The following is a 12,824-nucleotide window of genomic DNA, read 5'->3' on the forward strand; positions in this document are numbered from 1 at the left end:
AGACGCTGATGAAGCCTGCAATTCGTAGGTGAAACGCGTATCTATTGAACTATAACTAATAGTGGAATTTTATTGTGAAAATAGGTTTGACTTTTCGTTCCCTTAACTTTCGTATTTTACTAAGACACTCAGAAACAAGCTCTAGTTATATTTTACTAGCTGACCCGACAAACTTCGTATTGCCACAAATTAAACTGTGTTGTACATTAATCATGAATCTCGGATGACCTTTGTCACAATCTCGAGTTTTGCAAGTTTCTGGGGAGTTCATGGGTGTTTTAATATACAAATTTTCCTCACAGTAAAGTAGAAAACATCCCCCCTCCCCCCATTGCTTGGCCTGATAAAATAAAGCGGATAGCATTCAAACATTCGCCATCATTACAAACCATTTGGCCGAATACCATTTGCGGAACACCAATTCTCGGTTGACCCTAACGCGGAATATACAGTTTCGCAGAATACCATTTCGCGAAAAACCTTACGCGGGATGCACCATTTCACGGAAAATCTTTTCGTAGAAAGTACCATTTCGCAGGGATGACCCAACTGAAGGAAAGTAATAGAGGTCAGTAGATTTAGGAAAATAAATAAACCAAGATATAGGTGATCTCTACGGGGGCTGCCCCCCGCAGTGGCCGGCGCTTCCGACGGTTACTATAGAGTTTTTGGTGGTCTTGTTATTGATTAATGTTTTATGAAAGAGTCTAAAATTTCTCTAGTTCGATTAGTTTATGAGTTATGCAAAAATTTCTGTTTTATTTGTATGAGATTCCTTATCCCCCTACCACAGGGGTGAGGGGTCATTGAAAAAATTCCTGCCTCCAAAACCCCCCACATGCCAAATTTGGTTCCATTTGCTTGATTACTTCTCGAGTTATGAGGAAATTTGGATTTCATTTGTATGGGAGCCTAATTCAGAGAGGGGTCCTAATTCATCATAGAAAAAATTCATGCCTCCAAAAACACCCACGTGCCGAATATGGTTCCATTTGATTAATTAGTTTTCGAGTTATGAGGAAATTTGTATTTCATTTGTATAGCAGGTTCCCCTCCTGAAGCGGGGAGGTTTCAATGCACCATAGAAAACATCCTCCAAAAACACCCATATGCCATATTTTGTTCCATTTGCTTGATTAGTTCTCGAGTTATGAGGAAATTTGTATTTCATTTGTATGGGAGCCCCCCTCCTCCTAAAAATGTAAGGGGTCCTAATTCATCATAGAAAGAATTCATGCCTCCAAAACCACCCACATGCCAAATATGGTTCCATTTGATTAATTAGTTCTCGAGTTATGAGGAAATTTGTTTTTCATTTGTATAGGAGCCCCCCCCCCTCTTAAAGTGGGGAGAGGTTTCAATTTACCATAGAAAAAATTCTTGTCTCCTTAAACACCCACATGTCAAATTTTGTTCCAGTTGCTTGATTAGTTCTCGAGTTATGAGGAAATTTGTATTTCATTTGTATGGAAGCCTCCCCTCATAAAAGGGAGAGGGGTCATTATTCCCCTCCTAAAGAGGGAAGGGGTCTCAATTCACCATAGAAAAAAAATTGCCTGCAAAAACACCCGCATGCTAAATTTGGTTCCATTTGCTTGATTAGTTCTCGAGTTATGAGGAAATTTGTATTTCATTTGTATGGGAGCCCCCCCCCCCTCCTAAAAAGGTAAGGGGTCCTAATTCATCATAGAAAAAATTCATGCCTCCAAAAACACCCACATGCCAAATATGGTTCCATTTGATTAATCAGTTTTAGAGTTATGACGAAATTTGTATTTCATTTGTATAGGAGCCCCCCTCCTAAAATGGGGAGGGGTCTCAATTCACCATCGAAAAAATACTCGTCCCCAAAAACACCCACATGTAAAATTTTGTTCCATTTGCTTGATTAGTTTTCGAGTTATGCAGAAATGTGTTTCATTTGTATGGGAGGCGGGGGGGCCTTACTGGGAGGAGGGGTCTCTTACCATCATAAGAACCTTCCCTGGCCCCAAAAACCCCTATATGTAAATTTTCACGCCGATCGGTTCAGTAGTTTACGATTCTATAAGGAACATTCGGACAGACAGGCAGAAATCTGTTTTTATAGGCATAGATTTGTATGGGAGCCCCCCTCTGAGTGGGGGAGGGATCTCTAACCATCATAAGAACCTTCCCTGGCACCAAAAACCCCTACATGCAAATTTTCACTCCGATAGGTTCTGTAGTTTTTGATTCTATAAGGAACATAGAGCAGACAGAAATCCATTTTTATAGGCATAGACTTGTATGGGAGCCCCCCCTCTTAGTGGGGGGAGAGGTGTTTTACCATCGAGAGAACCTTCCGTAGCCTCAAAAACTCCTACATGCAAAATTTCACGCCGATCGGTTCATTAGTTTTCGATTCTACAAGGAACATAGGGACAGACAGATGGACAGACAGACAGATAGACAGACAGACAGAAATCCTTTTTTATAGGTATAGATTTTACATGAGAAATTGGGAATTGTTTATTTCAAAACGCTATATCTCGAGATCGGCAAAGAACACCTCGTGGTTATGATTCTTATGTAAAAAATTCTGAGGAATACGATGGTGTTAAAATTTTTGAGATCAAATTGTACTCATTGAGAGAAAAATACAAATTTAGTTTTAAAATCAAAAATAAAAATACTTGGCAATACTGCCGATAAAAACTAATACCTTTTTCGGATTCCTCAGATAATTGTCCTTGAAAATGTAGAAAAGAGTTTCTTTCTAAACCGATTACTTTCGGAGATATAAGCCAAAGAAAATAAGCGGATTTGACGAAAATGAGGCTTTTTCTTATAAAAGGGGGGGCTCCCATAAATCGAGGGGATGTCCAATCGGCTCCAAACTTGGATTTTTTGTTTTTTGGCCTAAAATGAACAATCTGGCCGGATTTGGTAGAAATCAGAGGAGGTCGATTACAAGTGACTCGGACACTTGGCGTGTAATGACCCATATTTAATGTAATGGAATGGAAGCCAACGTAAAAAAGTGTCACATCATTACGTTCACGTTACGTTAGGCTTCATCAAGCGCAACACTCAACAATTCAGCAACATATATTGCTTCAAATCTCTATACTGCTGCCTGGTACGAAGCATCCTCGAGTATGGAGTTCAAGTTTGGGCCCCGTACCAAGCCATCTACGTTAACAGGATTGAACGAGTCTAAAAAACACTCATTCGTTACGCTCTTCGTTCGCTTGCCTGGAACGATCCCTCAGCACTACCACCCTACGAACACCGATGTCAACTCATTAGCCTTCCTAGTCTTGAATCCAGACGATTGCTTCTACAACGAATGTTTATCTTCGACATTATCAGCAATTACATCGACTGCATCCACTTGTCGCAATTACGGTTCAATGTCCCACCAAGGAATACTGGAGCATATACCTTCTACAGAACGGCTCTACATCGCACGCAGGATGGTCAATTTAACCCTCTAGAAACGTGCTGCCGAAGATTCAATGAAACGAGTGATTTATACGATTATAATATAATAGTAGGTATATTCATTCGTTCGAAATACAGAATAGGGGTGTAAAGCTGACAGACTCGGCAATGCTCTGATAAAATTGCTATAAGAAATAATAAGAAATAAGGCCAATTTGGTATTGGAATGTTACTTGGGCAGGCTTCCGTTCGACTATCTGAAACTGACAATATGATCGAAAACCCGATTTAATCCACCTAGTGGTGAAAAGAACCTTTGTTATACCATCTTATATGTCATTTGACATAGGCATTTTCAGTTAAAATATTATTTTTGATTTGTATTTGAATTTGTAATTTTCATAAAACTGACAGAGTCAAATTATATACAGATCGAAGCAAACTGCGGCCGTGAATGGACGCAAAAATTTTCGTGTCTCAAGTTTTTCCTAAATTAATAATTATTTTGTGGAAAAAAGAAGAAAATTACACAGTAATACATAGTAATAGTGGTATGAAAAAAAGTGAATTTACAGGAAGAAAGAACGATTGTGTTTTGGTCAGAGAAAAGGTGAAAAATGAAATCTGCTGCCGACAATTGCGAACGGGAACGGATTGCCATATAAATTGGTATTTTGTTAGTGATTGAAACCTAACGTTTCTGGTATGTATGAAGTAATTAGAGTGGCTTGGTAAAATTTTGTGAAAGCGGAAGCAAAGGACAGTTTAAAGAAAACGGAATACAGAAACCAATATGACGTGAGTTTTAAATATTTATTTTATTAGGTTACTAAGCGCGTCCTTGAGTGACCAGAAGTGAAGAGGTCGACTCTCGTGGTCATAGCAACTACATGGCGTTGGTAGTCATGATGTTGTGCTGAAGTTCTTTATTGTTTAATACTTTTCGTTAAACCAGACTACGTTAGAGTACTTTGTCCATTGAATTGAACTTTTGTAGTAAACCGTTAAACCATTGACGAATTGCAGTTTCTATCGCTCAAAAACATTTATTTTCACAAATCTTAAATTAATATTTTGATCGTGAAACTGATTTAAGATGCTATTCTCTACTTGTACAAAGTATATAAAAGAATATTACTGTCAAACAAGTTTAGGAATGAAAGAGAGAATAATTTCCTTAAAATTTTTTAAATTTTATTGCTTAAATAAGTAATTAATCTATACTAACATATCTTTAGTAGCATGGTAGCTGCTGTCCTATATCTATTTTCAGAGAGCGAAAAAAGGCGCTATATCCTTGGCCTATTGCAGCTTGGCTTGTGGTTAATGCCATAAGTTCATCCCCGAGGGTCCGGAGTATTACTTAACTTTTATTAGCAATGATACTCCCAACGTTTACAATTTACACTTATAAATATAGGAACGGTTGGTACGAGACGTCCCCGTTTCTTCTTTCCCTGTTGATTTGAAATGTATCTATGTGTGAATAACTTATTCACACAAGATTCATTTCGCATAATCGTCTTCGCGGCAATACTTCACAGTTGGCCTGGCCGATTAAACATTTGCAATATATCTCGAATATTATGCAAATGTTAATACAGACAAGAAAATAATTTGAAATATTTCTATGATTAGCAATATTTAAAATTATTTCCAGGAATCCTTAATTGTGGCTGTGATGGTATTAATAAGAATAAGAATAAGAACTGACAGAGTCAAATTATATACGCATCACTTTGAACTAAATTCTTATATAAACTGTTTCTTAGGCCCAGCCGTTCTCAAGTTATTCAGATGTGAAATCTCAAAATTATATATTGGAGTCAACACATGCAAAGTATCCGATAACCGTGTAATCGACTTTCACGGATTTGAACCAAATTTTGTCAGATTGTTCATTTTAGATCAGAAAGCAAAGATCTTAAATTTGGTGCCGATTGATACCTCCATTAGTGGTACGATTAGTGGTAGTATCTCCTTTAAAAAAAAAGACCCGTTTTGTCAAACCTTTTTATTTTTTACTTACAGATAAACCTGGAAATCTCGACCAACATGTCGAAAGGTCCAATGTGCAAATGAGAGATTCTCTTTGCGTTTCTTCTCTTATGCTTATTACGGCGGCATAAATACATTTAAACTAAATTATTCTAAAGGATAAGCTTTCCAATAACACCAGTAACCGTTTCATGCAAAATAGACGCATTCAAGTGCATATATGCCGCCGTAATAACCGTAAGAGACGAGTCGCAAAGAGAATCTCTCATTTGCACATTGGACCTTTTGGAATGCTGCTCGTCCAATATTAGGTTTAGAAAGAAACTATTTTCAAATTCAAATTCCACTTCCAATCGAAAATAGTCGAGTAAAAACTGGCTTTTTTTAGCGTTTTGAGCTGGAAATGATCATAAAGAAATCGACACGTCTTCGGAATTTAATTCAACTGTTTGTTAACGCTGTGCTAGTTATCATCCATATGCATCCTAGCGATAAACAATTTTCAGAGTGTATCTTAACCTACTAAATTACTTTATAGAATATAGGAAAGCAATGAAAACATTGTGTACAGAATTTTTGAGCAGAACTGATTTTAAAGTGGCTGTTAGCTTCGGGGTACAATGCTAGCCTAACAAGCCAGTCATTGTATGTTCGAATCTCGACTGATCGGTGTCGTTACAGAGTTAATAGGATCTTTGCCCTAGCCCCGTAATTTTCCTGTACTCTAATAATCGGCTGCGAAGTCTGTCGATAAAGAAGGGTCAAGTTCTGAAGGACGTTTACACCCATGGCTTTGCTTTGCTTGATTTTAAAGTGGTTGACCAGTAGAACCAATCCTTATGAAATTTGGTAAATACATTTGCAGTGTTAAGACCTCTCGTTTAATACTAAAACAATTGAAACTAGATAAATTATCTTGGTTAAAATCGCTATAAAATATTGAAAATTTTAACGTGTAAATTCAATTGCTCATAACTTTCAAAAGTCCAATCAAAAAACCATTCAATAGTGATCTATCCGGCTATATTACCTTTCAAATGAGACTAATAGCGCATAAATCGGCTTGGCCATCTCTGAGAAACAGGCGATAATTATTACCTTGTCAAAACACGTTTTTAAGCATAACTTTTAAACTACTTGTTTGTTTTCAATAAAACTTCCTGAAATTTTTTATAATTTAGCAAGAGCTTTCATTTGGTACTAAGATCATTGAAATTGGTTGTGTGGTTCCGGAGAAAATCGTGTCACGTAGTTTTCACATTTTTGCTTATAACTTTTAAACGAAACATCGGACCACGAAGCAATTCAATAGTGATATACTAGGCAATAATACCTTTCAAATGAGGCTAATAACGCATAAATCGGTTCAGCCATATCCGAGAAACAGGCGATAGAAAATGAGCTGCACACACACATACACACACACACACACACACACACACACACACACACACACACACACACACACACACACACAGACATTGCTCAGTTCGTCGAGCTCTATCGATTGGTATATGTGATTCGGCCCTCCGGGCCTGGGATCAGTTTCGTGTTTTTCGACCAATTTCTAAACCTTTGTTATATACTATAACAAAGGTAAAAATCGACTATAGGAGGTATTTTAGACCATGCCCATTAGTCCATTTGATTTCATTATTTTTTAGAAACGGTGGTTTTACAATTGATGGAGGAACGGTAGGGGAAAGTGATGAAAATTGTTTGGAGAAGAGGGGTCTGGTAGCTACGCTTAACAAGTAGACGACTACTTGTTACGCGTAGCTACCAACACCCCCCCCCCTGCCTCACCTTCCCGCTCTCACCCCTGCACTCCAAACAATTTTCATTACTTTCCTCTACCATTCTTCCATCAATTGTAAAACCACCGTTTCTAAAAAATATTAATATTAATGCCTGACCGCATTTTCAAGGTAAAAGACTAAAAACACGAGTTTAGTCCATTTGATTTTGCCGTGGTGGGCCAAAATAGAGACCGCGTAACACATGGTCCAAAATACCTCCATTACCCTAGTTGTTTTACTGTTTTCGCTATGGCTGCTGCATGCAAATCACTGATAATGCTTCTTTGTTCAACACTTTCAAGCTTGAAATTTCACAGCAATCAGCAGAACCCGACAACGTCACTTTCAATTGCAAATCGTCACTCGACAATGAAGCAATCAAGCTTCGGTTGCAACAGAAGCAACACCGCTTCGTTTCAAACCTGGCTTCAATCTGTGTCAGTAAAACGGGTTTCACTTCAGCATGACTATCGGTTTTAAAGTTTCATTTTCACTTTTCTATCAAATATTCAGTAGAAGTTCAATAACTTTTAACGCAAATGAATTGAATTTGAGTAACATTTCCTACATGTATGTCCACGCATGTAATATTTAATTTTCGTGCCTGACTTTCAGTTGTTGTCACTTGGAACAGTCACCAACTTCAGCTGACGCTTGCTTGAAACGTTCTGTTCAATAAATGAAACCAGTCGCTTCATGTATGACGCGAAGATGAAAGAAAGTCAGCTTCATTTATTTGTTTCGACACTGCCGGATCCTGGTTTAAGCACAAGAAAATTTGCAGGGCTGGTTGTACGATCCTCGTCATCGTCAGCAGCTTAGAGTCGGGATGGTTCGTGCTGTTTTAAGCTTCATTCAACTTGATTTTGGGTTACTCGTCGCCCATTTCGCATGCGTTTCTGAAGTTGTAGTTTTTTCTATTTAAAAAATAAAAATTGTCGGTTAGACTCGGTCAAGCCATATCGCACGTTGAGTCCCTCTGTTCTGAGTGCCGGTCGTTTTCCTTACGACGTATCCTGTTCACCGTACCTTACCGACTATCACCAAATCCGTTAGTAGTCTCCTCAAGTAGTGTCCTTTGATTCATGCACCTGCGTCACTCTTCACTTCCAGCTTGTACTCCGCCAAATATCGTCCGCAACGATACACGCCGTCATCAGTGCGCATTGTTAAATCCCTAAAAACTCTCTAATCCCTAATATTAAGCTCAATCCTCTTGGCCTCTGCTATCAGTCTAGCGCAAATAGGCTGCGCCATGATAATGCTTCTGGCTTTAATATCAAAGCGCATAGGTTGCGTAGTTTGCTACAATTATTGAAAATCAAACGTGTTGGTTGGATATCTGCTTGTCGAGTAACCGCCTCAAGAGCGATCTTGAAAAGCATGCAGGATAAGTTGTCAGATTGTTTCGACCCTGGCCGCGTCGAAGAGACTCGATCCTATGGACTCTTACAGCCTCTCCCACCCGAAATTCGAACACACATGTCTCGATGCCAACTTAGAGGTAAAATTTCTCTTATTTCTCTTATTTTATTTCAATTCTATTTTTTTTTTTGCCAAATGAAGAACACTCAATTTCAATCTAAATATGTAGCTTTTAACTGAAAATAATTCTCCATTTCTTGAATAATCTGCATTAGTTTAGGCTATATTCGATTTTTTTTGTAAACTCCCTCCCCCCCTCAAGAAATTTTTCTGGCTACGCTCCTGGGGTGATTGCATTGAAAATTGCTCAAATCAGTCCATTTTTAAAGCATATGTTTATTGCTAATGTCCTACTGAAATTCAGGCCTCTTCTGGTACCTGCAAGAGCTAGAACCCTTGTCGAGGACCAGTCTGGCCAACCGCAAGCTACGGCGCTGCTAACCATTACCCCGCAGTTGACCTCGAAATACCATAAAATTTAATAAGACGCCACACCACACGAACCGTTGCTTTTCAAGAGATGGCGCTTTTCTAGTGGTAGTAAAATCGAAATTTCTCACTTATCTAATGTTTACCTAGAGGCGAACCAGCCGCAGACTGAAAACCTCTCAAACATAGAATTAAAAAATGTTTTACCTACCTGAAAAACAATCACTAATCACATTTTATTGGTGGTACAGTTACTCTGTTATGCTCAATTTTCATAACTTCTAATTTTGATAAAAAACAAACTTTTCTTATACCTCGTCCATAGCATCTTACTACCATTCTTCCGAGAGCCCAGAAAAGCGATTTTGATACCGTATGAGAGCCCGAATCTGAATGTGTTTGCGACATTTCAAATCGAAGAAATTAAATTTTGCAACATGAACGATAAATAAAAACTATGTTTACCAACTATTTATTGGTTCAGGTGTCAAATGTTATATTGCGAATAACGATAAACACAAAAGAAACTGAGATGCATGAGAGAGTACTGTTACTGCCCTGAGTAAATTTATTGTCACAATATGCACAATATGCGTAACGACATCTGTTGTATACAACAGGGAAACATTGATAGTTTCAAGCATACACTCTCGCATGGCGCATGATGAAACACTAGCATCAACTTCTGTTTTTTATTATCAGAAACTAGAGGCGGTGTCCTATTGAATAATGATTGAAGCAACTTCAGTATCATGTTTACGCTGTAATACGTTCTATCAGTGGCATAATTTTATTAAAAATCTGACGCTTATTGTTTGTTCATGTATGGTATGGCAAAATGTAATTTAAAAAACAAAAAAAATCAGAGGGGTAGTGTACAAGACACGACCGCATATATTGGTGACGCAGGACTACGCAAGTCTCTTTGTAGTGATAGCAGCATGTATTCATGCTCGTAATCATTCGATTCTTCATGTATACATGCTATAGGCAACATATATACATGCTACATGCGTTGTATGTAACATTTATCAAAGTAGTAACATTGCATACGTTCAATTCTCAAAAGATTGTGCATTTGAAAACAATTTAACAAAATCAAGAACACAAACTATTACTTTCCTGCTACCTTACTGAAATTAAAGATTGTTTTTATTATCCATGGTTTCCCACGTTGAAAGGATTTTACCAATTCAAACCTATTTTACCAACAGGCAACAGCACATCTTTTCACTACACTTCTAATGAAACGGCAAGCATGCGTATTCATACAGAGCCGTATTATAACCGAACACTACAGCTGTAGCACATTTTTCCAACACAGATATTAAATTCGCCGAGGTTTAATCGTCACGCAGTAAAGAATTTGCGATCTGTTGAGACAACGAACTTGTGTCATTTTTTCTGGCACACTTCCCTAACACAGACATCAGATTGAACTAGGTTTAATCGCGTTCGTAAGAAATCTGTTGGCACTTTGGGGGCTTTGTCACTCTCTCTTGGCGTACTTCCCAAGCAAGGACATCAAAATGATCTAGGTTTAACCGCGGTGTTAAGAAATCTTGTTGAAATGAGGAAACTTTGTCACTTGTTTTGGCTTACTTCCCAAGCACAGATATCAAATTGGTATAGGTTTAGATCATCGTACAGAATCTTCCAACCAATCACGAAGCGAGAATTCTGGTAAAACATAGATTCATTATTTTCAATTTTTCAATAGTTTAACATCAAGAATCCGTACTTTTCTTCATTTGGGTCAATTCTTAGAAGATTTTCCGATCGATTGGTGTAAGAATATTGAAAATCGATCGGAAAACCGCTGAGCTATTAGCGCTCAAAACCTTTCATTTTTCGTGACGTTCGCATTTTTTTGATTTTTTGGAATGACACCCTATCTCAAAACTTGCCGTAAGACGTAGTCCTACGTCAAAATAATAATAATAATAAGAGAAGTAAACACATTTACAAACCTAGAAAATGTAGTCTATCGCGAGCCATTGAGAGGTTGGTTTGCATTTTATCATGCAGACGTTGTGCGCGTTCCCAGACTTCTCCTCGTCCGCCCCAACACTCCACAGCAATTCCTCGCTCCAGCTCAAGGATGCCTTTCCGGTATAGATCAATAGCAAGTTCTTTTTGTCCTGAAAAAATTAAAATATCGTATATTTTATGTTTCATGATGATCAGGACAAGGAAAAAGTTCAAATGAGTACTATCTATAATGAGAGGTGTGGAAAAGTACCTAAGTACCCAACAAACATTTTTGCTGCATAATTGCTCCTTAAGCGTTTGTCTCCTAGATATTGGATATATAACAGTTGAATAAGCTTCTTTTCAAATAAAATGTTTGTTGGGTAACCACAAGCATTAACCCATAACTCCATGTTAGTAATAACTCAGCATTTTTAATACCAGATAGCGATATAATAGCAATTCGATTGCTTATAAAACTAGTATAATAATAAAACGGATTTCACGCCAACTCGTCGGGGTTGGCAGCACCCTCTAAGAATTCAATGAAACTTTCTGTGTGTAAAGAGTGTTGTACGATTAGAAGCTGTCGATTATGGAAATTGTTCAGATTTACCGCAATAAAACTAGTTCGATTACGCACGAAATAATTAAATGCTTTTTATTTAACGATCGAATAACTGCAGAGTGCAAAAGTGTACTTTGAACAAAGGTATATGTTTATACGGATTGCGTGTAACAGTGCAGGTGTGGCACAGGTGCCCAAGTAACCAAGAGTTCGAACAATAGTGTCTAACGAGGGTTAAACAGTTTTATGCACATTAATCTATAACTTGCTAAGCAGCGTCACTTTTAAGTAATTAACCGAACTTTCAAGCTGTCTTGGGTTCACTGCATAGAACGCTTAGCAGCTTCGAAATAAACTCTCAAAAACTAGGAAAAAACTAAAACTTCTATGTTCTAGTTTTATACTTCTACCTAACGTCTATATTCATTACATTTGCCTGCTGTTAGATTTGAACACGGGTGTTCCGCGTTGTAAACCTATCCCGATCCACTGCGCCACCTTTGTCGTATACAAGCGATGTGAATTTTGCCAATGAGTTGTTCTTAAGTAAAAGTTCATTTTAGAACTTGCAGCAGCTTTATGCAGCGCGATTTAATTATAGAACATAAAATTTGGAGCTAGGCAATTAACTAGTCTAGTAGTGAGATACCGACAGCATATGCTACACACCACAACACAATCATGAAGAGGATTGCATTCTAATTGATATTTGTAATTAGAAATAAGCGAGGTTTAAACTTATTCGAGTGAAATAAAAATAATTAATCTCAAATAGTTTTAGGTTCTGCTGGTTTGATCACCAGAAATTTAAATAAAAAAGCAGCACGCAGAACTTGTTAGCAACTAAAGTTACTTCAGAACTTCATGTAGCATCCTAATAGCTTTGAAGTATCTATGATATACACTAATATATATACTAATCAGTAAGGAAGTTCCACGAAAATGAATTTGAAATGAACTAATTTTGAACTTTCGAGTTCGTGTGTCAAGTAATATTCGAACTTCTGGTTGCCTGGGTGGTAATAACCAGTAACGTCATGAATACTTCAACCTCCTTTATTTCCACTGTCGCCCCTACAAGCTGCTCGTCCATTAGTCCCATCTTTTCAGAATGCTTCCGAGTCTTCACCGCACCCAAGGGTTTTGTCAATGCGTCTGCGACCATTTCCTCATAACACAGATATTTGAGCACAGAGAACAGACATCCAGCACAGAGAACAGACATGACC

At 37.8% G+C, this 12,824-nt stretch overlaps 1 protein-coding gene across 2 annotated transcripts in view; it reads right to left on the minus strand.

The window, feature by feature from the left end:
* The window catches only part of LOC128742653 (spastin), a 102,816-nt gene that overhangs the window by 49,760 nt on the left and 40,232 nt on the right, over positions 1-12,824 (minus strand). For both annotated transcript variants that reach the window (XM_053839089.1, XM_053839081.1), the window contains exon 2: positions 11,027-11,197. In XM_053839089.1, the coding sequence (XP_053695064.1) occupies positions 11,027-11,197 (171 nt within the window). The remainder of the gene's footprint in view (positions 1-11,026; positions 11,198-12,824) is intronic.

This window comes from Sabethes cyaneus, chromosome 1 (assembly GCF_943734655.1).
Source record: "Sabethes cyaneus chromosome 1, idSabCyanKW18_F2, whole genome shotgun sequence".
In the NCBI taxonomy this organism is placed as follows: Eukaryota; Metazoa; Arthropoda; class Insecta; order Diptera; family Culicidae; genus Sabethes; species Sabethes cyaneus.